Source organism: Taudactylus pleione, unplaced genomic scaffold (assembly GCF_031769625.1).
Source record: "Taudactylus pleione unplaced genomic scaffold, aTauple2 ptg000027l, whole genome shotgun sequence".
NCBI lineage: Eukaryota > Metazoa > Chordata > Amphibia > Anura > Myobatrachidae > Taudactylus > Taudactylus pleione.
In genome coordinates, this window is record NW_028284429.1 from 324,949 (window position 1) to 351,904 (window position 26,956).

The 26,956-nt window shown below is 50.3% G+C and overlaps 1 protein-coding gene across 2 annotated transcripts in view; it reads left to right on the plus strand.

Annotated features, from left to right (window-relative positions):
• SLC17A6 (solute carrier family 17 member 6) overlaps positions 1-26,956 on the plus strand; it is an 86,289-nt gene that overhangs the window by 34,193 nt on the left and 25,140 nt on the right. For both annotated transcript variants that reach the window (XM_088451778.1, XM_088451779.1), the window contains exons 4-6: positions 21,991-22,105; positions 24,803-24,890; positions 24,970-25,056. In XM_088451778.1, the coding sequence (XP_088307904.1) occupies positions 21,991-22,105; positions 24,803-24,890; positions 24,970-25,056 (290 nt within the window). The remainder of the gene's footprint in view (positions 1-21,990; positions 22,106-24,802; positions 24,891-24,969; positions 25,057-26,956) is intronic.

Below are 26,956 nucleotides of genomic sequence, written 5' to 3' on the forward strand. Positions count from 1 at the left end.
CCAAAAAAAAAATTATTTTCTGTGTTTGTGAATTGTGTGCGCAGTAGCCGCACGTGCATCAACAAAGTAGTGCCAAGCGTGCGCCTGTGTCATAAGTAAAGGGCCGGCTGGCTTGATCGTTAAGGGTGCTGTAACCCCCGAAAGTACACTCCAGTCCAAACCAAAAAAAAAATTATTTTCTGTGTTTGTGAATTGTGTGCGCAGTAGCCGCACGTGCATCAACAAAGTAGTGCCAAACGTGCGCCTGTGTCATAAGTAAAGGGCCGGCTGGCTTGACCGTTAAGGGTGCTGTAACCCCCGAAAGTACACTCCAGTCCAAACCAAAAAAAAAATTATTTTCTGTGTTTGTGAATTGTGTGCGCAGTAGCCGCACGTGCATCAACAAAGTAGTGCCAAACGTGCGCCTGTGTCATAAGTAAAGGGCCGGCTGGCTTGACCGTTAAGGGTGCTGTAACCCCCGAAAGTACACTCCAGTCCAAACCAAAAAAAAAATTATTTTCTGTGTTTGTGAATTGTGTGCGCAGTAGCCGCACGTGCATCAACAAAGTAGTGCCAAGCGTGCGCCTGTGTCATAAGTAAAGGGCCGGCTGGCTTGACCGTTAAGGGTGCTGTAACCCCCGAAAGTACACTCCAGTCCAAACCTAAAAAAAAATTATTTTCTGTGTTTGTGAATTGTGTGCGCAGTAGCCGCACGTGCATCAACAAAGTAGTGCCAAGCGTGCGCCTGTGTCATAAGTAAAGGGCCGGCTGGCTTGACCGTTAAGGGTGCTGTAACCCCCGAAAGTACACTCCAGTCCAAACCAAAAAAAAAATTATTTTCTGTGTTTGTGAATTGTGTGCGCAGTAGCCGCACGTGCATCAACAAAGTAGTGCCAAGCGTGCGCCTGTGTCATAAGTAAAGGGCCGGCTGGCTTGACCGTTAAGGGTGCTGTAACCCCCGAAAGTACACTCCAGTCCAAACCTAAAAAAAAATTATTTTCTGTGTTTGTGAATTGTGTGCGCAGTAGCCGCACGTGCATCAACAAAGTAGTGCCAAGAGTGCGCCTGTGTCATAAGTAAAGGGCCGGCTGGCTTGACCGTTAAAGGGTGCTGTAACCCCCGAAAGTACACTCCAGTCCAAACCAAAAAAAAATTATTTTCTGTGTTTGTGAATTGTGTGCGCAGTAGCCGCACGTGCATCAACAAAGTAGTGCCAAGCGTGCGCCTGTGTCATAAGTAAAGGGCCGGCTGGCTTGACCGTTAAGGGTGCTGTAACCCCCGAAAGTACACTCCAGTCCAAACCAAAAAAAAAATTATTTTCTGTGTTTGTGAATTGTGTGCGCAGTAGCCGCACGTGCATCAACAAAGTAGTGCCAAGCGTGCGCCTGTGTCATAAGTAAAGGGCCGGCTGGCTTGACCGTTAAGGGTGCTGTAACCCCCGAAAGTACACTCCAGTCCAAACCAAAAAAAAAATTATTTTCTGTGTTTGTGAATTGTGTGCGCAGTAGCCGCACGTGCATCAACAAAGTAGTGCCAAGCGTGCGCCTGTGTCATAAGTAAAGGGCCGGCTAGCTTGACCGTTAAGGGTGCTGTAACCCCCGAAAGTACACTCCAGTCCAAACCAAAAAAAAAATTATTTTCTGTGTTTAGCCGCACGTATATATCAAATCGATATAACATAAATGGAGGACCAAACTTTCTCCGATAAAAATAAAATAGAGAAAGATCAAGAACCACTTCCTCCTAGTGCTGAAGCTGCTGCCACTAGTCATGACATAGACGATAACATGCCATCAACGTCGTCTGCCAAGGCCGATGCCCAATGTCATAGTAGAGGGCACATACAATCCCAAATGGCAAAGTTCAGGAAAATGACCTTGAAAAAGACATTTAAATCAGCTGAAGAGAAACGTAAACTTGCCAATATGCCATTTACGACACGGAGTGGCAAGGAACGGCTAAGGTCGATCCCTAGTATGTTCATGACTAGTGGTTCAGCTTCACATGACGATGGAAGCACTCCTCCCACTAAAAAAATCAAAAGAGTTAAGCTGGCAAAAGCACAGCGAAGAACTGTGCTTTCTAAGAAGATATCACAAATCCCCAAGGAGAGTCCAAGTGTGGTGGTGGTTGCGATGCCTGACCTTCCCAGCACTGGACGGGAAGAGGTGGCTCTTTCCACCATTTGCACGCCCCCTGCAAGTGCTGAAAGGAGCACCCACAGTCCACTTGCTGATATGCAAATTGAAGATGTCACTGTTGAAGTACAACAGGATGAGGATACTGGTGTAGCTGGCGCTGAGGAGGAAGTTGGCGAGGAGGATTCTGATGGTGATGTGGTTTGTTTAAATCAGGCTCCAGGGGAGACAGTTGTTGTCCGTGGGATGAAAAAGCCCATCACGGTCATGCCTGGGCAGAAGACCAAACATTCCACCTCTTTGGTCTGGCAATATTTCTATCCAAATCCGGACAACAACTGTCTTGCCATATGTACCATATGTAAAGGTGAAATAAGTAGGGGTAGGGACGTCAACCACCTAGGAACATCCTCCCTTATACGGCACCTGCAGCGCGTTCATAAAAAGTTACTGTCAAGTTCAGAAACTTTGGCTCAGACCGTAAGCAGTCCAGGGACACCTAAATCCCGTTGTCCTGTTGTATCCAAGCGCCTGCAAACCACACCGTCAACTCCCTCCTCGTCAATTTCCTCCTTAGTCAGGATCGGAAGTAGTCCTGCAGGCCATATCACTGGCATGACTGACTCTCCTATCCGGGATTCCTCCGGAGGATCCTGCATTGCTACGCCTACTGCTGCCGCTGCTGCTGTTGCTGCTGCTGCTGGGAGTCGTTCATCATCCCAGAGAGGAAGTAGGAACACCACTACTTTTACTAAACAATTGACCCTCCAACAGTCCTTAGCGAGGAGGATGAAGTACGACAGCAGTCATCCTGAAGCAAAACGTATAACTGAGGCCTTGACTGCTATGTTGGTGTTAGACGTGCGTCCGGTATCCGCCATTAGTGCAGTGGGATTTAGACAATTGATGGAGGTAGTGTGTCCCCGGTTCCAAATCCCGTCTAGATTCCACTTCACTAGGCAGGCGATACCGAGACTGTACAGAAACGTCAGAAAAAGTGTCCTCAGTGTCCTGAAAAATGCCGTTGTACACAATGTCCACTTAACCACGGACATGTGGACAAGTGGAACAGGGCAGACTAAGGACTATATGACTGTGACAGCCCACTGGGTAGATGTATCACCTTACGCAGCAACAGCAGCAGCGTCACCAGTAGCAGCATCTCAGAAACGCCAGCTCGTTACAAGGCAGGCTACGCTGTGTATCACCGGTTTCAGTAAGAGGCACACCGCCGACAACCTCTTAGAGAAACTGAGGGAAATCATCGCCCAGTGGCTTACCCCACTTAGACTCTCCTGGGGATTTGTGATATCTGACAACGCCACCAATATTGTGCGGGCATTACATCTGGGCAAATTCCAGCACGTCCCATGTTTTGCTCACACAATAAACTTGGTGGTGCAGAATTTTCTGAAAAGCGACAGGGGCGTGCAGGAGACGCTTTGGGTGGCCCGAAAAATTTCTGGCCACTTTCGCCATTCAGCGACTGCGTGCCGAAGACTGGAGCGCCAGCAAACACTCTTGAACCTGCCCCGCCATCACCTGAAGCAAGAGGTTGTGACGCGGTGGAACTCAACCCTCTATATGCTTCAGAGGATGGAGGAGCAGCAAAAGGCCATACAAGCCTATACATCCACCTATGACATAGGCAAAGGAGGGGGTATGCACCTGACTCAAGCGCAGTGGAGAATGATTTCCGTGTTGTGCAAGGTTCTTCAGCCCTTCGAACTTGCCACACGTGAAGTCAGTTCAGACACTGCCAGCTTGAGTCAGGTCATTCCCCTCATCAGGCTTTTGCAGAAGCAGCTGGAGAAAGTGAAGGAGGAGCTAAGACGGAGCGATTCCGCTCGGCATGTGGGACTTGTGGATGAAGCCCTTCATTCGCTTTGCCAGGATTCCAGGGTGGTCAATCTGTTGAAATCAGACCACTACATTTTGGCCACCGTGCTCGATCCTAGGTTTAAAGCCTATGTGGTGTCTCTCTTTCCGGCCGACACAAGCCTGCAGAGGTGCAAAGACCTGCTGGTGAACACACTGTCAGCTGAAGCGGAACGTGACACGTCAACGGCTCCTTCTTCATTTTCTCCCGCAACTGGGGCTGCCAGGAAAAAACTTAGGTATCCTAAGCAACCCGCTGGCGGTGATGCAGGGCAGGCAGGACCAAGTTTGGACATCTGGTCCGGACTGAAGGACCTGGCAACAATTTCTGACATGTCTACTGTCACTGCATATGATACTGTCACCATTGACAGAATGGTGGAGGATTACATCGGTGACAGCATCCAAGTAGGCATGTCAGACAGTCCATACCTGTACTGGCAGGAAAAAGAGGCAATTTGGAGGCCCCTGTACAAACTGGCTCTATTTTACCTGAGTTGCCCCCCTCCAGTGTGTACTCCGAAAGAGTGTTTAGTGCAGCCGGGAACCTTGTCAGCGAAAGGCGTAGGAGGTTGCTTCCACAGAATGTGGAGAAGATGATGTTCATCAAAATGAATTATCAGCTCTTCCAGGGAGACCAGCCTCCAGAACGTACAGAGGGACCTGTGGTGGTGGATTCAAGTGGGGACGAGTTAATACTTTGTGAGGATGAGGATGTACACACTGAAGAGGGTGAGGAATCGGTGGATGAGGAGGATGAGGATGACATCTTGCCTCCGTAGAGCCAGTTTGTGCAGGGACACATTAATTGCCAGCTTGTTTTGTGGGGGCCCAAACGAACCAATCATTTCAGCCACAGTTGTGTGGCAGACCCTTGCGCTGAAATGATTGATTTGTTAAAGTGTGCATGTCCTGTTTATACAACATAAGGGTGGGTGGGAGGGCCCAAGGACAATTCCATCTTGCACCTCTTTTTTTCTTTGCATTATGTACAGTTTGGGGCCTAGTTTTTCTAACTGCCATCCTGTCTGCCACTGCAGTGTCACTCCTAGATGGGTCACGTGTTTGTGCCGCCCACTCGTGTCGCTTAGCATAGTCATCCAGCTACCTCGGTGCAACCTTTTGGACATAAAAACACTATTGTGAGGTGTGAGGTGTTCAGAATAGACTGGAAATGAGTGGAAATTAAGGTTATTGAGGTTAATAATAGCATAGGAGCAGAAAAACCTACAAATTCTGTGATTTTAGCTGTTTTTATGCTTTTTTTCAAAAAAATACAGATCCAAAACACAAAACCCAGAACCCAAAACACGGAAGGGTGGTTTTGGCAAAACCAATCCAGATCCAAAACACGAAGAAAGATCCAGATCCAAAACCAAAACACAAAACACGAAAAGTGGCCGGTGCACACCCCTAGTTGATGGTCGCGATGGTCTTGACCATCGCCACTGCGAGCCGGAGCCTGCGGTTGAGTTTCTCAACCGCAAGGCCCGGAGTGATTTTGGCTCTATCAGAGCCAAAATCACTCCCACTGACATCACTAGTGATGTCAGTGGGCCGGCTTCTGACGGTAGGCGTTCCCTTGGGAACGCCCCCGTCTGGGAGGCATCCCCCCGGCACGCCCACCAAAGGGGGCGTGCTGTCAATCAACATCGACAGCACGCCCCCTTTGATCAGACACAACGAGCGAAGGAAAGTCCTTCGCTCGTCGCGTCTGGCGCATGCGCACGACGGAGCTCCCGCCGTCGTGCGCATGCGCAGTGCACAACATCGACCCACTTGCAAGCGGACAGCCGCTCGCGAGTGGGTCTGAATCAGGCCCTAAGTCACCTGTGGTCAAGTGTGAAAATCCTTAAAACCTGGCCTGATAGGGTGCCTTGAGCATGCTCATGCTTTGTGTAAGTGGAGAGACTTTAAAATATATATATATATATCGTCAACGAGGCGCCTGGATACTGTACTGTACTGTAGCTAGTGAGTTTGATAACATTCTCCCTGCCTTAAGCAGCATTAAGCTGGGTACCGTCGATGATCCCATATCGGGCGGTGCATACACCGCCGCCACAGTTCGGATCCCTTCGCTCCTGTGCAGATCCCTTTGTTGGCTGCCTGGCGCTTTGTACACATGCGTGAACCCGTCTTCACCCTTGTGCATTGTACACTGGCATTGGCAAGTAAGATTAGACAGTGCTAATTTTTACTGCCATGTGCCCAACCGGTTGTGATGTCCGTGTCGACAGCAAGTATGCCAAGGACGAAGCCATCGTATAATTTGCGTGGACATCGGCCATTTGAGTAACCCTCATGGTGCGCCAGATGAGCGGTGTTTTCAATGAAGCTGCTTCAGAAGATGCAGACACTGCCCTCAGCATGCCCAAGAAATGCCGACATGCCCCATTTTCTGGGACGCTGGCCGTGGCCTCCTCTTCCCGCCCCCAATTGTCCGCAGTATGTACATCATGCTACAGCTTAGAGGGCACTGCGACTGTCGTCACAGACCCTGATCAGCACACGTGCAGTACAGATCCTGCGCATGCGTCGATCGGCCACCAGCAGGTTAGCGCACCAAGTCCTTTCGCTTCTATTTGATGTAGGGGCGTATGAAGAGAGGAGGGGGTCCGTGTTCATTCCCCGTCCGGGGCCCCCTCCTCCCTCTCCCCGGCGGCTGGCAGCAGTCTGACCGCGTCTTGATGCAGCAGTCTTGACGCGTCTGACCACAGCATCAGTAGACTCTGGGAACTAGAGTGTGCCCAGAGTCTACTGCGCATGCGCAGGTAACTGTGGAAATGGCGCAGCCGCCATGTTCCCAGCTATTTCCTCAATGCGCATGCGCAAAACACTGGAAAAATGGCCGCTGTGGCCATTTTCCGGCGTTTCGTGCAGGGCTGAGACACCCAACGCAGGACCTCGGAGAGGCAAGTATTAGATAATATGGGTGCAGGGTGGGTGGTGCGGGCCCCTCCTGGACCTGGGGGCCTGGTGCACCGCACACCATGCACCCATTAATATACGCCCCTGATTTGCTGGTAACTTCAAGTATTGCTCAATTTTACAGGAGGATTATGTCCTGTAACTGTAATACTGTATATTTCCACCTCCACAGATTGTCAGCAATACATACAGTACCAGCTCTCTGTCTTGCTGAAGTAAATCAAGGCTTAAAATGAAAACACATTATGGGACATATCACCCACGTGTCCTGGATTTAGGGCAAATGTCCTGTTCTACACGTGCGACTGCGAACCCGTACACTGTAAAAATGGCTCCGGCATCTTACTTCCGATGGCCATTCTGCGCAGCCATAGGGTTACTCTCAGTGCGATGATTGATGGATGCGCGTCCGATGGTTGCATCTTTGAGTACAATCGGCGGATGCTACTAATAGGCGTCCCTGGAGAAATCCCGGCGGCTGGGGCATTTTCATATCTTCGCACATGCGCTGTGTACGGGATCGCAGCTGAGTCGGCAATTTCGACCATGGCCTGTATTCAATTTGAGGTGAAAAGCCCGGATCAGCGCTACTTTTTCGCCGATGACGTCATTTTCGCCTGTTTTGCTTTTACCCCGTATTCAATTTGAAAGCTTAGGCGGAAAGTCAATGCAATGTACTAGGTGAAAAAGTTTTGCCTATGAATAGCAGGCGGAAAAAAGTGCAGAATTGGGGTTTTGGGGTGCAACGCTGCGGGAACGCCCGTGCAGCCTTCAGACAGTCCCCCAAAGGTAAACTGTGTAAAAAAAACACTTAAGGACACCCCAAAAAATGACTTTGAAAAAGGGGGCAAAAAAAAAGTTGGGGTACAAAGTTAAAACCTAGTGAACTTGACTCTGGGGAGTCCCCAAGAATGCCCCAGGTGTTTTTTTCATTGCAGGTCCTTGCGGCAGGTGGATTTTTCACGATTTTTTAAACTTCACTTTAGCAACTTTAAAATATGCTGACCCCCATTTTCAAGTACCCCAAATGTGCTGGGATAAGTTATTTTCTGGAAAAAATACTCCTAAATACTATTCTGCACCACGTATACAAAAACGCTATTTAGCAGCTATTGAGCCCGTTTAAAAACACCAAATACCTGCAGCAAGCCAATTCGGGAGGTACCATAGGGAACGCCCATGTCAGAGCATCTTTTGGGGGGTCTCAGGCTGATTTCCCAAAATCTGACAGGACTTTCCACTTGTTTAAGTTTCACCGGGTCCCGTTTTCACGTACTTTCAAATTGAATACGGGGTAAAGCGGGTGCGTGCGCGACACTTTTCCACCTGTAAAACAGGCGAAGTAGGTGGAAAGTCCGGGCCGCGAAAAAGTATCGTGGCTCAGCTCAAATTGAATACGGCTCCATATCTGAATCCGGTCCTACCTCGGGCAATTTCCTGAAGTGCTCCAGATTTCTAAGAACGTGTCATTTATTTTAAATGGATGTAAAAATCCCCAGTGGAGAAATGAGTCTGTGCCCAGGCTCTGGTAACGTTGTTCGAACCTGCAACATGTAACACATACAGACACCGTCATATTTGGTGTAACAAGATAGAGGGGGGCGTGTTACAGTATTTCTACTGATTGTATTATGTCAATGTAACTAAAATGAGCTCTAAGTTACTGCGATGAATTTAATGCACGACAGTGCTAAGTAGCCCTAATAGGGAAAACGCATAAACAGGCCGATCAATAAACATCCTGCTTGAATAGGGTTTCTCTTAAGCTGCAGTGACCGTGAAGAGGTGCTTTGTACTGCCCCCGCCTTACAGAAGGAGAATAGGTCCCTGTCCCTGGCTACACGACAGGACTAATCCCTACCCAGCGCCTGCTACTAGTACTTACCATATGCTCTCTGCTACAGCCATTGTCTCTCTGGTAATATAGACATTCTCTGGATTTAATTAATCACTGGGGGATTTTGTTCAATATAAGAGAGCCTCAGATGTGTGCAAATAATGAATGGAAGCAGCCCCCCCCCCCACCCCCTTTTTTTTTTATTAGATCGGAAGACGAAAGGCTCTGCTTTAGCATATTAATGCTCCTACAGGCAGCTTGATGAGGAGATGTTTGTTATACGGCTTTATGTTGTTGTACTTCAATGTCCCCTCCCTGACACGCGTCTTCAGCTCAGACAATTAGCTCCCAAAAACCGAGATCAACACTCATGAGTGTCTAAAGCAAAGTTTGTGTAAGAGTACGCTAATCTACTTGCCCCCAGCGCGTAGGCTAATCTACCTGCCCCCAGCGCGTAGGCTAATCTACCCGCCCCCAGCGCGTAGGCTAATCTACCCGCCCCCAGCGCGTAGGCTAATCTACCCGCCCCCAGCGCGTAGGCTGATCTACCTGGCCCCAGCGCATAGGCTAATCTACCCGCCCCCAGCGTGTAGGCTGATCTAACCGGCCCCAGCGCGTAGGCTAATCTACCGGGCCCCAGCACGTAGGCTGATCTACCCGGCCCCAGCGTGTAGGCTAATCTAACCGGCCCCAGCGCATAGGCTGATCTACCCGGCCCCAGCGCGTAGGCTAATCTACCCGCCCCCAGCGTGTAGGCTGATCTACCCGGCCCCAGCGCATAGGCTAATCTACCAGGCCCCAGCACGTAGGCTAATCTAACCGGCCCCAGCGCGTAGGCTGATCTACCGGGCCCCAGCACGTAGGCTAATCTAACCGGCCCCAGCGCGTAGGCTGATCTACCCGGCCCCAGCGCGTAGGCTAATCTACCCGGCCCCAGCGCGTAGGCTAATCTACCGGGCCCCAGCACGTAGGCTGATCTACCTGGCCCCAGCGCGCAGGCTAATCTACCGGGCCCCAGCACGTAGGCTGATCTACCCGGCCCCAGCGCGCAGGCTGGGGCCGGGTAGATTAGCATAGGTTAATCTACCCGACCCCAGCGCGTAGGCTAATCTACCCGGCCCCCAGCGCGTAGGCTAATCTACCCAGTCCCAGCACGTAGGCTAATCTACCCAGTCCCAGCACGTAGGCTAATCTACATCCCCATTTTATAGTACAGGGAGTGTGGAAATTAACGCAGGGGGACTTAACCAGAAGATATCAGTGATATCTCCTGTTTTAAGCGTGTTAATGAATACAAGGGAAAGGTAAATGAAGGTAAAAGAACCTTAAAAATGATACTTTAGTGTTGATGAATAGGCCCCACAGTCTGCAAATCAGCACTGTTCCACCGGAATTGGTAGGAGTGTGAACCTGACTGGTTTGGGCCAATTGCAGCTACATCGGCTGTAACCCCTATGGGCCAATTGCAGCTACGACGCTGTTGGCTTCCATGATGATTTCTCTTAGTAAAGTCAGCTATACTGCATTATATAAAGGGGAGGCAATCGGGAAGCCGACTGCCTAAATACCGGCAGCCGGCTTCCCGACTGTCTTATCCCGGCATGGGTGAAATGCCGGGCGTCTAGATATAGACGCCCGCATTTCCCCGACGCTGGGAGACCGGCGCCCGGCATCACGATCGTACTGATGCCGGGCGCCGCGAGCGGACAGCCGCGGGGGGGAGGATTAGGTTTAGGGCTCCCGGGGGGGACAGGGTTAGGCACCCCCCCGGGAGGGTTAGGGTTAGGCTAGGGGGAGGGAGGGTTAGGGTTAGGCACCCTCGGGGGGGACTTAGGGTTAGGCACCACCCCGGGGGACTTAGGTTTAGGCAGCGGGGAAGGGGGTGGTTAGGGTTAGGCACTTAGAGGGGAAGTTATGGTTAGGCACCCCTAAGGAGGGTTAGGGGGGTTAGGTTAGTGGATACTTACCTATCCACGATCGGGATTTCCAGCGCTGTCGGCCTTTCGCTGCGTCGCACTCTGCTTCTGTCGGGCTGCCGCTGACGGGAATCGAACCGCCGGCCATGCGGCTGACGGTATTTCATACCAATTCCATATAAAGGCCTACTAAGAGCAAAGAAAATTTGTAGAAAACAAAAGTTTTGTCCAATTAACTTTTTTGGAAGAAGTTTTTGGAGATGGAATCTTTGTACTATACCTTCTTGTACTTATAATAGTAAGTTATTTATTGATTCAAGTGAGTGACTTGGCATAGGTGTAAATTTTCACTAAATAATGGCAGTGTGTACTGAGTAACTTCCTAATGATCTTTAGGTAAACATTATACCATTCAAGGAAAGGTAAGATATCCAGTTTTTATTGTGATAATAGTAGTTCCTAGATGATAAATAGGTATAAATAGTGGAGCAAAACATATAAGTAAATAATGTAACAAAAGGACAATTAGACACTAGACACACGCAGGTTTTATTATGACCTACAATCGTACACAGAAGGTGGAATGGAATTACAGTCCCGTAAACTTCCCCTATTTCTTGTTACAGAGTTTATTTGGATGGTTTTGGATGATTTATGGTTTAAGGGGCCTATTCACATGTTAATTATAGAGGGCCGGGTGCCCCCGATAACTAAGTATCCAGCTCGCTGTGAGCAACAGCAATGTATGCAATATCACAGGAGCAATTCAACATTTCTCTGGTGTGGAGACAGCTGTGTGACCGCAGTGCTAGTGCGCACGTGTGTACCTGGGTTCATGCGTGCGTAGGAAGCCCCAACATCCTGCGGAGGGAGCGAACAGTGGTATAGGGATCCGAAAGGATCCCTCAATGCAACCCAGGACTTCATCCCATAGGGAAAGAGCGCAGACCGGGAATCAGCGCCTCTATACGATAGTATGGGGATAGCAGGCCAGATCGGGAGTGAAAGGTAAGTAGGACATATCCGCGATATCTTCTGCGTTACCCTTTATAATGAGTGGCCCCGATTTCACCTACTTTTATAGAAATGAAGGGATGATGTTTAGAGCCTTACATGTGGTAGATGTTGGACACGTGCTATTCATAAACTCCAGTCACCATTTTGTGTGTTACGACAGAGGGCTTTATCCAAACCTCGCAACTGTCCCAACTCTGGAAACCTCCGGCCAGGGGTCGTATTTTTAATGGGTGCAGGGTCTGCAGTGCACACGGGCCCCTGGGTCCAGGGGGGCCCGCACCGCACACCTTGCACCCATATTATACTGACCTCTCCGGAGTCGCACGTCGGTGTCGGTGTCAGCGCTGTAAAAATGGCTGGAAAATGGCAGCCGTGGCCATTTTCCCGTCGTTTTGAGCATGCACAGTCCAGGGAAAATGGCCGCTATGGCCATTTCCCCGGTGACCTACGTATGCGCTATAGACTCTGGGCACACTGTAGTACCCAGAGTCTATCAGAGCGACGCAGTGCTCAGTGCGCTGCCGGCTGCTAGTCTGAGAGGAGGGGGCCTGTGATGGAGACTGCACACGGGCCCCCTCCTCTCTCCAGCTGTGCAAAAAGCAAAATTTGGGTTCCTATTGTTTGTACTATCAGGACTCGGAAGACACCTCCATGGATGATTGAATGATGCATTGGGGTTGGGGGGAGGGGAGATTGGCAGTAGTCTAGCTCTAGTGGTTCCCAAACTGTGCGCCGTGGCACCCTGGGGTGCCTCAGAACACTTTCAGGGGTGCCTCAGGTTGGTGGTCCAACACTAAATCAAATTATTTATGGTCAATGTAATGTAAATATGAGGACAAACAGAAGCACAAACCTGTCCCCACCACATAACTGACCCTAAGGATGACAGGTCAGCACATCCCTGTCCTCACCACATAACTGACCCTAAGGATGACAGGTCAGCACATCCCTGTCCTCACCACATAACTGACCCTAAGGATGACAGGTCAGCACATCCCTGTCCCCACCACATATCTGACCCTAAGGATGACAGGTCAGCACATCCCTGTCCCCACCACATAACTGACCCTAAGGATGACAGGTCAGCACATCCCTGTCCCCACCACATAACTGACCCTAAGGGTGACAGGTCAGCACATCCCTGTCCCTCTCCACATAACTGACCCTAAGGGTGACAGGTCAGCACATCCCTGTCCTCACCACATAACTGACCCTAAGGATGACAGGTCAGCACATCCCTGTCCTCACCACATAACTGACCCTAAGGATGACAGGTCAGCACATCCCTGTCCCCACCACATAACTGACCCTAAGGATGACAGGTCAGCACATCCCTGTCCTCACCACATAACTGACCCTACGGATGACAGGTCAGCACATCCCTGTCCTCACCACATAACTGACCCTAAGGATGACAGGTCAGCACATCCCTGTCCCGACCACATAACTGACCCTAAGGATGACAGGTCAGCACATCCCTGTCCCCACCACATAACTGACCCTAAGGATGACAGGTCAGCACATCCCTGTCCCCACCACATAACTGACCCTAAGGGTGACAGGTCAGCACATCCCTGTCCTCACCACATAACTGACCCTAAGGGTGACAGGTCAGCACATCCCTGTCCTCACCACATAACTGACCCTAAGGATGACAGGTCAGCACATCCCTGTCCTCACCACATAACTGACCCTAAGGATGACAGGTCAGCACATCCCTGTCCTCACCACATAACTGACCCTAAGGATGACCGGTCAGCACATCCCTGTCCTCACCACATAACTGACCCTAAGGATGACCGGTCAGCACATCCCTGTCCCCACCACATAACTGAACCTAAGGATGACAGGTCAGCACATCCCTGTCCCCACCACATAACTGACACTAAGGATGACAGGTCAGCACATCCCTGTCCTCACCACATAACTGACCCTAAGGATGACAGGTCAGCACATCCCTGTCCTCACCACATAACTGACCCTAAGGATGACAGGTCAGCACATCCCTGTCCCCACCACATAACTGACCCTAAGGATGACAGGTCAGCACATCCCTGTCCCCACCACATAACTGACCCTAAGGATGACAGGTCAGCACATCCCTGTCCCCACCACATAACTGACCCTAAGGATGACAGGTCAGCACATCCCTGTCCTCCACCACATAACTGACCCTAAGGGTGACAGGTCAGCACATTCCTGTCCTCACCACATAACTGAACCTAAGGATGACAGGTCAGCACATCCCTGTCCCCACCACATAACTGACCCTAAGGATGACAGGTCAGCACATCCCTGTCCCCACCACATAACTGACCCTAAGGGTGACAGGTCAGCACATCCCTGTCCTCCACCACATAACTGACCCTACGGGTGACAGGTCAGCACATTCCTGTCCTCACCACATAACTGAACCTAAGGATGACAGGTCAGCACATCCCTGTCCTCACCACATAACTGACCCTAAGGGTGACAGGTCAGCACATCCCTATCCCCACCACATAACTGACCCTAAGGATGACAGGTCAGCACATCCCTGTCCCCACCACATAACTGACCCTAAGGATGACAGGTCAGCACATCCCTGTCCCCAGCACATCCCTATCCCCACCACATAACTGACCCTAAGGATGACAGGTCAGCACATCCCTGTCCCCACCACATAACTGACCCTAAGGATGACAGGTCAGCACATCCCTGTCCCCACCACATAACTGACCCTAAGGATGACAGGTCAGCACATCCCTGTCCCCACCACATAACTGACCCTAAGGATGACAGGTCAGCACATCCCTGTCCTCCACCACATAACTGACCCTAAGGGTGACAGGTCAGCACATTCCTGTCCTCACCACATAACTGAACCTAAGGATGACAGGTCAGCACATCCCTGTCCTCACCACATAACTGACACTAAGGATGACAGGTCAGCACATCCCTGTCCTCACCACATAACTGACCCTAAGGATGACAGGTCAGCACATCCCTGTCCTCACCACATAACTGACCCTAAGGGTGACAGGTCAGCACATCCCTATCCCCACCACATAACTGACCCTAAGGATGACAGGTCAGCACATCCCTGTCCCCACCACATAACTGACCCTAAGGATGACAGGTCAGCACATCCCTGTCCCCACCACATAACTGACCCTAAGGATGACAGGTCAGCACATCCCTGTCCCCACCACATAACTGACCCTAAGGATGACAGGTCAGCACATTCCTGTCCTCCACCACATAACTGACCCTAAGGGTGACAGGTCAGCACATTCCTGTCCTCACCACATAACTGAACCTAAGGATGACAGGTCAGCACATCCCTGTCCTCACCACATAACTGACCCTAAGGATGACAGGTCAGCACATCCCTGTCCTCACCACATAACTGACCCTAAGGGTGACAGGTCAGCACATCCCTGTCCTCACCACATAACTGACCCTAAGGATGACAGGTCAGCACATCCCTGTCCCCACCACATAACTGACCCTAAGGATGACAGGTCAGCACATCCCTGTCCTCCACCACATAACTGACCCTAAGGGTGACAGGTCAGCACATTCCTGTCCTCACCACATAACTGAACCTAAGGATGACAGGTCAGCACATCCCTGTCCTCACCACATAACTGACACTAAGGATGACAGGTCAGCACATCCCTGTCCTCACCACATAACTGACCCTAAGGATGACAGGTCAGCACATCCCTGTCCTCACCACATAACTGACCCTAAGGGTGACAGGTCAGCACATCCCTATCCCCACCACATAACTGACCCTAAGGATGACAGGTCAGCACATCCCTGTCCCCACCACATAACTGACCCTAAGGATGACAGGTCAGCACATCCCTGTCCTCCACCACATAACTGACCCTAAGGGTGACAGGTCAGCACATTCCTGTCCTCACCACATAACTGAACCTAAGGATGACAGGTCAGCACATCCCTGTCCTCACCACATAACTGACACTAAGGATGACAGGTCAGCACATCCCTGTCCTCACCACATAACTGACCCTAAGGATGACAGGTCAGCACATCCCTGTCCTCACCACATAACTGACCCTAAGGATGACAGGTCAGCACATCCCTGTCCTCACCACATAACTGACCCTAAGGATGACAGGTCAGCACATCCCTGTCCCCACCACATAACTGACCCTAAGGGTGACAGGTCAGCACATCCCTGTCCTCACCACATAACTGACCCTAAGGATGACAGGTCAGCACATCCCTGTCCCCACCACATAACTGACCCTAAGGATGACAGGTCAGCACATCCCTGTCCCCACCACATAACTGACCCTAAGGGTGACAGGTCAGCACATCCCTGTCCCCACCACATAACTGACCCTAAGGATGACAGGTCAGAACATCCCTGTCCCCACCACATAACTGACCCTAAGGATGACAGGTCAGCACATCCCTGTCCCCACCACATAACTGACCCTAAGGATGACAGGTCAGCACATCCCTGTCCCCACCACATAACTGACCCTAAGGATGACAGGTCAGCACATCCCTGTCCCCACCACATAACTGACCCTAAGGGTGACAGGTCAGCACATCCCTGTCCCCACCACATAACTGACCCTAAGGGTGACAGGGGAGCACATCCCTGTCCTCACCACATAACTGACCCTAAGGATGACAGGTCAGCACATCCCTGTCCTCACCACATAACTGACCCTAAGGATGACAGGTCAGCACATCCCTGTCCTCACCACATAACTGACCCTAAGGATGACAGGTCAGCACATCCCTGTCCTCACCACATAACTGACCCTAAGGATGACAGGTCAGCACATCCCTGTCCTCACCACATAACTGACCCTAAGGATGACAGGTCAGCACATCCCTGTCCTCACCACATAACTGACCCTAAGGATGACAGGTCAGCACATCCCTGTCCTCACCACATAACTGACCCTAAGGGTGACAGGTCAGCACATCCCTGTCCTCACCACATAACTGACCCTAAGGGTGACAGGTCAGCACATCCCTGTCCCCACCACATAACTGACCCTAAGGGTGACAGGTCAGCACATCCCTGTCCTCACCACATAACTGACCCTAAGGATGACAGGTCAGCACATCCCTATCCCCACCACATAACTGACCCTAAGGGTGACAGGTCAGCACATCCCTGTCCCCACCACATAACTGACCCTAAGGGTGACAGGTCAGCACATCCCTGTCCCCACCACATAACTGACCCTAAGGATGACAGGTCAGCACATCCCTGTCCTCACCACATAACTGACCCTAAGGATGACAGGTCAGCACATCCCTGTCCTCACCACATAACTGACCCTAAGGATGACAGGTCAGCACATCCCTGTCCCCACCACATAACTGACCCTAAGGGTGACAGGTCAGCACATCCCTGTCCTCACCACATAACTGACCCTAAGGATGACAGGTCAGCACATCCCTGTCCTCACCACATAACTGACCCTAAGGATGACAGGTCAGCACATCCCTGTCCTCACCACATAACTGACCCTAAGGATGACAGGTCAGCACATCCCTGTCCTCACCACATAACTGACCCTAAGGATGACAGGTCAGCACATCCCTGTCCTCACCACATAACTGACCCTAAGGATGACAGGTCAGCACATCCCTGTCCCCACCACATAACTGAGCCTAAGGATGACAGGTCAGCACATCCCTGTCCTCACCACATAACTGACCCTAAGGATGACAGGTCAGCACATCCCTGTCCTCACCACATAACTGACCCTAAGGATGACAGGTCAGCACATCCCTGTCCTCACCACATAACTGACCCTAAGGATGACAGGGGAGCACAATTGACTTCACTTTACTGCATTTTTTTCTGCATTTCTCAGTAACAAACGTTTAGCTTAGGGGTGCCGTGAAAACATTGCTGATACTCCAGGGTGCCGTGATTCAAAAAAGTTTGGGAACCTCTGCTCTAGACACATCCTTGGTGCATGTAACCCTTCCCCCAATGTGCCATGTCCACCCCCTTTTTTAGGCACCCAATAACATAATTAAAATTCTCTTTTCTATAAGCAGCACAACTACAAATAGAATAACAAATATGTCCTTAAATTTGGTGCACGGTGTAACCTGTAGCTGCGGCTCCCGTCACTTATATCTTTACATTTTACACCGTCTTTATTTGCTGTTCTTAAGCATCAGATTTACTGCACAACTGTTTGAGTGTTTTATATACGTTACACATATTCGTATGTCTCACTGATTTGCAGCGCGGTAGTCAGTACATAGAGCCGCCCTTATGAAATGTATTGCGCTGTGGGGGATTATGGGTAATAGGATATGTGCTACACCTTACACATCCCCTCGTGTGGATATATTTAGTCAGTGACCCCAGAGAGCATGATGTCACAGCCAGTAACCTCCCCAAAGTGGCCCCGCGGGTGTTGGCTGAATAATATAATTTATGGCGAGAAGTAAAACCGCTTTTCTAGGTGTGCCAGAAGCCGTCTGAGGGCGCCTGTATTCCCAGAGCTGCTTCTTGACAAACATTAGCGGCAGCAGGTTGTGTGATGGACTCATATAGTGTAAAGACTTAACTCATAACCTCGGATACGCGGAAAGGACCCATAGTCCGGCAGCAGACGGGCAATGACGCCATTGTCCTCATTATTCAAACCGTTGTCTTTATTGCTGTTATTTGTGTATAAATTGTTTCTCTTTCCATGTTTGTATTGTTACTCTGCCTCATTATTCAGTACGCTCTGGTCAGTGTCGGACTAGGGCATGAGGGGAATACCAGGGGAATGCTGTGATGGGGGGCCCATACTTAGGGGTGTGGCCAGCCTCCAGAGGGGGTGTGGCCAGTAAATACTGCTGGTGCATGCATGATAATGTACCAGATTAATAACAGCAATGCATTGTAGAATGCACCATAGTCCTGTGCAGTATAAGTGCACAGTATAGAGGAGGGGGCTTACCCTGTACCCCTGTTGGCCAGTCCAACCCTGGCTCTGGGAGATGCGTGGTCAGACATGTAAAATTCAATTGGGGGGGGGACAAGACGTATCATGTTACAAATGGCATCAAAACCTTAGATACCTAATGCCCACATTGGGGGTCTAGTGGCACCTAAGTTACCCAGGTGTCCAACTGAGATCCTACAGGTTCTGCCATGTGCAAAGGATGTACCCCAGGATAGCTCTTTTACATGGTTGCCCCTTCATGCTGGCCCTTCCCAAACGTGGGTCAACGCCATTCGTTAGCGTGACAGACGGCCGGTTCTCTTCTGGCTTTCAGCACAGAATCTAGATAGCGTGAGCCCATCATATTCCCCCAGGGGGCAAGTGTCAGCTCTTAAACCAAGAGCTTCCTTCCCATCAGAACTGTGTTTTTTTTGGGTCTTCCCTGCTGTCTTGTTTCTTACCAGCGGCACCTCGTTCCTCTTCCTTCTGCCCTTGTGAGCTCTTTTCTGCTCCCTCTTCACCACCCGTCTGGCCTTGTTCCACCCACCTCGGCTAATATCAGTCGAAGCAAGGGGGTAAGGCCAAGCAGAGATGCCTTTAAATGCCTTTAAATGCGTCCTTGTCAATGGATGAACTTGAATCTATGCAGATTATTCATTATCACTTAATTTCTACAACAGCCAGTGAAAATTAACATTTTCACCTACTTTTGGAGAAATTAAGTTTTGGGTCCATTCATCATAAAGGTAACACAGGAGATTTCACAGATACTGTATCCCCTTCTTACCTTCCTCTCCAGGAATGGCCCGCTGTCCTCATACACTAGTATCACAGATATCTCCTGCTTACCTTTATCTCCCGGAATGGCCCGCTGTCCCCATACACTAGTATCACAGATATCTCCTGCTTACCTTCCTCTCCCGGAACGGCCCGCTGTTCCCATACAATAGTATCACAGATATCTCCTACTTTCCTTTCTCTCCCGGAATGGCCCGCTGTCTCCATACACTAGTATCACAGATATCTCCTGCTTACCTTTCTCTCCCGGAATGGCCCGCTGTCCCCATATACTAGTATCACAGATATCTCCTACTTACCTTTCTCTCCCGGATTGGCCCGCTATCCTCATACACTAGTATCACAGATATCTCCTGCTTACCTTCCTCTCCCGATATGTCCCACTGTCCCCATACACTAGTATCACAGATATCTCCTACTTACCTTCCTCTCCCGGAATGGCCTGCTGTCCCCATACACTAGTATCACAAATATCTCATGCTTACCTTTCTCTCCCGGAATGGCCCGCTGTCCCCATACACTAGTATGGGGACAGAAATTCATCAAGCCCAAAAATACAACTCTAGTTCACGCAGACGCACTAGCACTGCCTAGTCATACTTGGAGGTGCTATGTTTCACTTCTGCGACAGTAGCAGTGAAAACATTCGGGTAGACAGCTGATCTGAAAATCCGCTATCTTCACGCCGAAGCAATGATGAATTGCTCCAGCGCTCTCCGCGAGTTAGAATGTTAATTATTGGGGTCTGTCCAGACTCCGATAATTAACATAATGAATAGACCCCAAACGCTCTACAAATTCTGAAAAGTCTTTTCACTCACCGGACAAAAGTGATTTCAGGGACGACCACCAGATAAGTGATCCTCTTAGTATTCGATCCATCACTGGCTGGGCTCCTCTACTCCAGGCGTATTGCATAGCTATCGTACCCTCAATTCTGGGTTTATCCTGGGTCCCTCGCTGGCAAATGCTTTCTCTCACCAGTGGTGCACATCTCTACATAGGCATTAATAGATATACAGATCTGTCCATCTACATCTTACTTCCTTGCACGTTAAACAGCCTTTCTAGTTGCGCCATACCATGGTGTGACCCGGCAGCAGAATCCTGACAGGGTTATCATACCGACATCTGTCGGTAAGTATCCTAATCCCATCACATCTAACCCTAACTCTCCCCACTGCAGCCTAAACCTAACCCCTAACCCTCTTCCTAACCTCAATACTTACCGTTGGGATTCTGACTGGTTAAAGTTAAAACGACATTTGCCATTAGGAGCCAAGTTTAGAAGGTGGAGGTGATTTAGGAAGTATCATAGAGAGTGTGATAGCGTCAAACTGTTTTTGCTTTGATTCGGAAAGAAGGAAGATTTCCAGAAAAATAAATTGTTTTATTCCTCCCCCACCAAAAAACAAAAGCAAAAACCATGATTGTAATATGCCCACTCGAGTACAATTTAAAATGTCAGTCCCTTCTTGGTTCTGATGTCTTCAAGCTTGGTTCTTTCTGAAACCATCAGCTATTATCATGCCCATATCACAGGTACAACACAATCTCGTCCTTGGGTGGTGAGGTCCGACATTAATATGCTTGGTTCTAGCATTGTTCTTCTCTATTTTTAAACATCAAACACCCTTGTTTGCCTTCATACATCACTGCTGACTCTCTGAGATCTCCTACCAGCTGGCACAACCAGATCACCTCTTGGCTGGCATAAGCTTCTGAAAGACATACTGTGAGGCCTCTTTAGATTAGAAAGCTACTTGCGCTCCTTCCCTATGGGAAGGAGTCCTGGGTTGCGAAGAGGGATCCTTTTGTATCTCTCCGCCCCTGTCCGGCTCCTTCCTCTGGACGTCGGGGCTCTTGTGTGCATGCATGCCCGAAAGGAGCAGTGAAGCGTTTCGGGGAGACAGCAAATATTTGGATTAGCTATCTCCACGCTGGAGCAATGATGAATTGCTCTGGAGCTCGTGTCGAGTTGGATTGTTAATTATCGGGGTCCGGCTGGACCCCGATAGTTAACATAGTGAATAGACCCCATAATAAGATGGCTTCCTGTTGTACTTGCACAAACGTTAGCTGTGATTTTAGTGTAGATGTAGATCTCTCCAATTTCACTTCAGATGTGTCAGTCTCATACTTGTACACGCAGCAGAGGCAGCCATTTTGTACGGTGAACCAATATTCATGAAGCTGCAACTTATCAGTCCAGTAGAAAGTAGCGGCATCCCCATGAGGCAGAATAATGGTTCAGTCTACAAAATGGCTGCCTCCACGGTGCCCAAGCAACAAGTACCCAGTGCACTGTCCATATTTGCAGATTACAACGCTCCAGGCCAAGCCGCCAAACTGAGTGGAATAGCGCCGGGATTAGGAATTACGGCTCCTACTTTCATATGTACAATTACAGGCACTGCTGCATGTATGTTGTATGTTTCCATTAGAATGAAATTGCTGCTTGTTTTAGATTTTTTTTTTTTTCTAACATAGAACATTTCTTCCAAAGTTTTGTGGCGATCGTCCTGATAAACAGAGTAACCACATTTTTCTTGAAATTCCAGGGTTTTTGGTGCTGCTATAGTGCTGACCTCCACTCTGAACATGCTTATTCCGTCCGCGGCCAGAGTGCACTATGGGTGCGTCATCTTCGTCAGGATCTTGCAAGGGCTTGTGGAGGTATCGGCTTTATGTCTCATATCTCGCCGTACAGCGCTTCAGAGTAATATAACACTATTGGGGGGTCATTCTACAAAAGTGAAGGAATTTGAGAATGTTCTGAGGGACAGACACCCGCACAGTTTTACACCATGTCCTGTTAAAGTCTCTGTTTAGGATGTAAAAATCTCTTTTTTCTAGTCCTAAGATAACTTTTTTTTTTCTTTAAATGAAAAGATGCATTTTTACCGTCTTGCTCCCTTCATTGGATCATTTCCCGCTGTGTTACCATGGCGGGCATATTAAGGTGAAAAGAAAATGTAGAAAATAACATCAGATTTATTGTAAAAATAACTTTCTAACATGGCGTTCGCTAAACCACATAAACCACACCCACTTTAGTAGAAGAAGATGCGGAAATGTGTGAACCGACTACGGCATAACGTTATAGAATCCTAAAGGCAAGTTACGGGGAAACTCATCTTCTACAGAACATCTAACTATCTGCACACGGAAGATAGGACAATAGATGACTTGTGTCCCAGCCACTACTTTTCAGAGATATACCAGGGCAGTTAGGAGGGCATTCCAGGGCAGTTAGGAGGGCATTACAGGGCAGTTGGGAGGGCATTCCAGGGCAGTTGGCAGGGCATTCCAGGACAGTTGGGAGGGCATTCCAGGGCAGTTGGGAGGGCATTCCAGGGCAGTTAGGAGGGCATTCCAGGGCAGTTAGGAGGGCATTTCAGGGCAGCTGGGAGGGCATTCGAGAGCAGTTAGGAGGGCATTCCAGGGCAGTTAGGAGGGTATTACAGGGCAGTTGGGAGGGCATTCCAGGGCAGTTAGGAGGGCATTCCAGGGCAGTTGGGAGGGAATTTCAGGGCAGTTAGGAGGGCATTCCAGGGCAGTTAGGAGGGTATTACAGGGCAGTTGGGAGGGCATTCCAGGGCAGTTGGGAGGGCATTCCAGGGCAGTTGGGAGGGCATTCCAGTGCAGTTGGGAGGGCATTCCAGGGCAGTTAGGAGGGCATTTCAGGGCAGCTGGGAGGGCATTCCAGGACTGTTAGGAGGGCATTCCAGGGCAGTTGGGAGGGCATTCCAGGGCAGATAGCAGAGCAATCCAGGGCAGTTAGGAAGGCATTCCAGGGCAGCTGTGAGGGCATTCCAGGGTTGTTATGAGATCATTCCAGAGCAGTGAGGAAGGCATTCCAGGGCAGTTAGGAGGGCATTCCAGGGCAGTTGGGAGGGCATTCCAGGGCAGTTAGGAGGGCATTTCAGGGCAGTTGGGAGGGCATTCGAGGGCAGTTAGGAGGGCATTCCAGGACTGTTAGGAAGGCATTCCAGGGCAGTTAGAAGGGAATTCCAGGGCAGTTAGCAGAGCAATCCAGGGCAGTTAGGAGGGCACTCCATGGCAGCAGGGCATTCCAGGGCAAATAGGAGGGTATTCCAGGGTTGTTATGAGATCATTCCAGAGCAGTAAGGAAGGCATTCTAGGGCAGTTAGGAGGGTAAAAGGGCTGTTTAGGAGGGTATTACAGGGCAGTTAGGAGGGTATTACAGGGCAGTTAGGAGGGAATTCCAGGGCTCTTATGAGGGAATTACAGGCCTGTTAGTGCATTCTGGGGCAGTTGGTAAGTTGGTAAGGTCAGAGCCTGCCCTGGTCAATTTGGTGCCCTAGACAAGATATAAATTGATGGCCGTAATTGTAGCATCACATGGGGGCTGGCAGCTCTGCCTTCTAAATGCCCCTCTGCAGCAATGGCACCTTAGGCATGCGCCTATATGGCCTATGGTATGCTCAGTGCCGGCTCTGCTTGGGGTAGTATTTAAGAGTCCTCCACAGCTATTATTATTATTATTATTACTACCAGTTATTTATATAGCGCACACATATTCCGCAGCGCTTTACAGAGAATATTTGGCCATTCACATCAGTCCCTGCCAGCGCCATAGCTGGACGGCAGTGCGCCCTATGCAGCACCTCCGCCCCCCTCCTCCTCCCCCTGAGTGCTTACCTTTCCTTCCGAGGGGAGGAGAGAGGGCAGGATCCTGCGCCGACATTCACTGTGCGGTGTGCACCACTGCCGGAGGTCTCTTCCTGCAGACCTCCGGCACAGAGAAACATGTGGCCGGTGCCGCTGGAGGATTCCGCCTTGTGTGGAGGCACCGGCCGCACCACCCTCCCTACAGCCCTGGTCCCTGCCCCAGTGGAGCTTACACTCTATATTCCCTACCACATACTCACACACAAACACACTAGGGATAATTTTTTTGTTGGGAGCCAATTACCCTACCAGTATATTTTTTGGAGTGTGGGAGGAAACCGGAGTACCCGGAGGAAACCCACGCAAGCACAGGGAGAATATACAAACTCCACACAGGTAGGGCCGTGGTGGGAATCGAACCCACGACAGCTAGATATCTCCTGTAGGAGGTGCCCACAGCCATGGTGAAAATGTCACACGTCTTGAATCTGCCCATTGTGGGTTCAGTTTGTTCTCCTATTATGCCGCTTGCCCCTCGGCACAGTAGTGTCAGTGCTCTCAGAGAGGGATAGTAACAAGATATGAGAATATGGTTTATATGGATATTGTCCATTCTCAGACAAGAGAAATTAGTTATAGATCGCTATCTCCCTCTATCACTCTGTGTTCCAGCATTTCCCTGCAGAATGTACATTTGTAAAATATTGTCCTCACATGAGTTTTCTGAAACAATTTCAGGGCGTCACCTACCCTGCTTGCCATGGAATATGGAGCAAGTGGGCCCCGCCGCTAGAAAGGAGCCGTTTGGCAACCACCTCGTTTTGTGGTAAATACCGTCCTATTGCACTTAACACTTTCCAAATGGGTACGTCAGTGACCAGACAGCTAAATCTTCTCTTCCGCAGGGTCCTATGCAGGAGCAGTGATTGCTATGCCTTTAGCTGGGATTCTAGTGCAATACACGGGGTGGTCGTCTGTCTTCTATGTATATGGTAAGTCAGTGTTCATATATTACCCACCCTCCAACATGGACCCTTCCACCCGGAACACAGTGCTCTGCTCCTGGGCTTCCCACTTACACGCCCTCCAACATGTCCCCTTCCACCCGGTACACAGTGCTCTGCTCCTGGGCTTCCCACTTACACACCCTCCTACACATCCCCTTCCACCCGATACACAAGGCTCTGCTGCTGGACTTCCCACTTACACACCCTCCTACATGTCCCCTTCCACCCGGTACACAATGCTCTGCTCCTGGGCTTCCCACTTACACACCTTCCTACATATCCCCTTCCACCCGATACACAATGCTCTGCTCCTGGGCTTCCCACTTACATACCCTCCAACATGACCCCTTTCACTGGGTACACAGTGCTCTGCTCCTGGGCTTCCCACTTACACACCTTCCACCATGTCCTCTTCCACCCGGTACACAGTGCTCTGCTCCTGGACTTCCCACTTATACATCCTCCATGTCCCCTTCCACCAGGTACACAATGCTCTGCTCATGGACTTCCCACTTACACACCCTCCTACATGTCCCCTTCCACCAGGTACACAGTGCTCTGCTCCTGGACTTCCCACTTGCACACCCTCCTACATGTCCCCTTCCACCCGGTACACAATGCTCTGCTCCTGGGCTTCCCACTTACACACCCTCCTACATATCCCCTTCCACCAGGTACACAGTGCTCTGCTCCTGGGCTTCCCACTTACACACCCTCCAACATGACCCCTCCCACCTGGTACACAATGCTCTGCTCCTGGGCTTCCCACTTACACACCCTCCAACATGTCCCATTCCACCAAGTACACAATGCTCTGCTCATGGACTTCCCACTTACACACCCTCCTACATGTCCCCTTCCACCCGGTACACAATGCTCTGCTCCTGGGCTTCCCACTTACACACCCACGAACATGTCCCCTTCCACCCGGTACACAGTGCTCTGCAACTGGGCTTCCCACTTACACACCCTCCAACATGTCCCCTTCCACCCACTACACAGTGCTCTGCTCCTTTACTTCCCACTTGCACACCCTCCAACATGTCCCCTTCCACCCGGTACACAATGCGCTGCTCCTGGACTTCCCACTTACACACCCACCAACATGTCCCCTTCCACCCGGTACACAGTGCTCTGCTCCTTTACTTCCCACTTACACACCCTCCAACATGTCCCCTTCCACCCGGTACACAATGCTCTGCTCTTGGACTTCCCACTTACACACCCTCCTACATGTCGCCTTCCACCAGGTACACAATGCTCTGCTACTTGGCTTCCTACTTAAACACCCTCCTAAATGACCTCTTCCACCAAGTACACAGTGCTCTGATCCTGGGCTTCCCACTTACACACCCTCCAACATGTCCCCTTCTACCCGGTACACAGTGCTTTGCTCCTGAGCTTCCCATTTACACACCCTCAAACATGTCCCCTTCCACCCGGTACACAATGCTCTGTTCCTGGACTTCCCACTTACACACCCTCCAACATGTCTCCTTCCACCGGGTACACAATGCTCTGCTCATGGACTTCCCACTTACACACCTCCTACATGTCCCTTTCCACCAGGTACACAATGCTCTGCTCCTGGGCTTCCCACTTACACACCCTCCTACATGTCCCCTTCTACCCGGTACACAGTGCTCTGCTCCTAGGCTTCCCACTTACACACCCTCCAACATGTCCCCTTCCACCCGGTACACAATGCTCTGCTCCTGGCCTTCCCACTTACACACTTCCTACATGTCCCCTTCCACCCGGTACACAATGCTCTGCTCCTGGGCTTCCCACTTACACACCCTCCAACATGTCCCCTTCCACCCGGCACACAATGCTCTCCTCCTGGCCTTCCCACTTAAACACCTCCTACATGTCCCCTTCTACC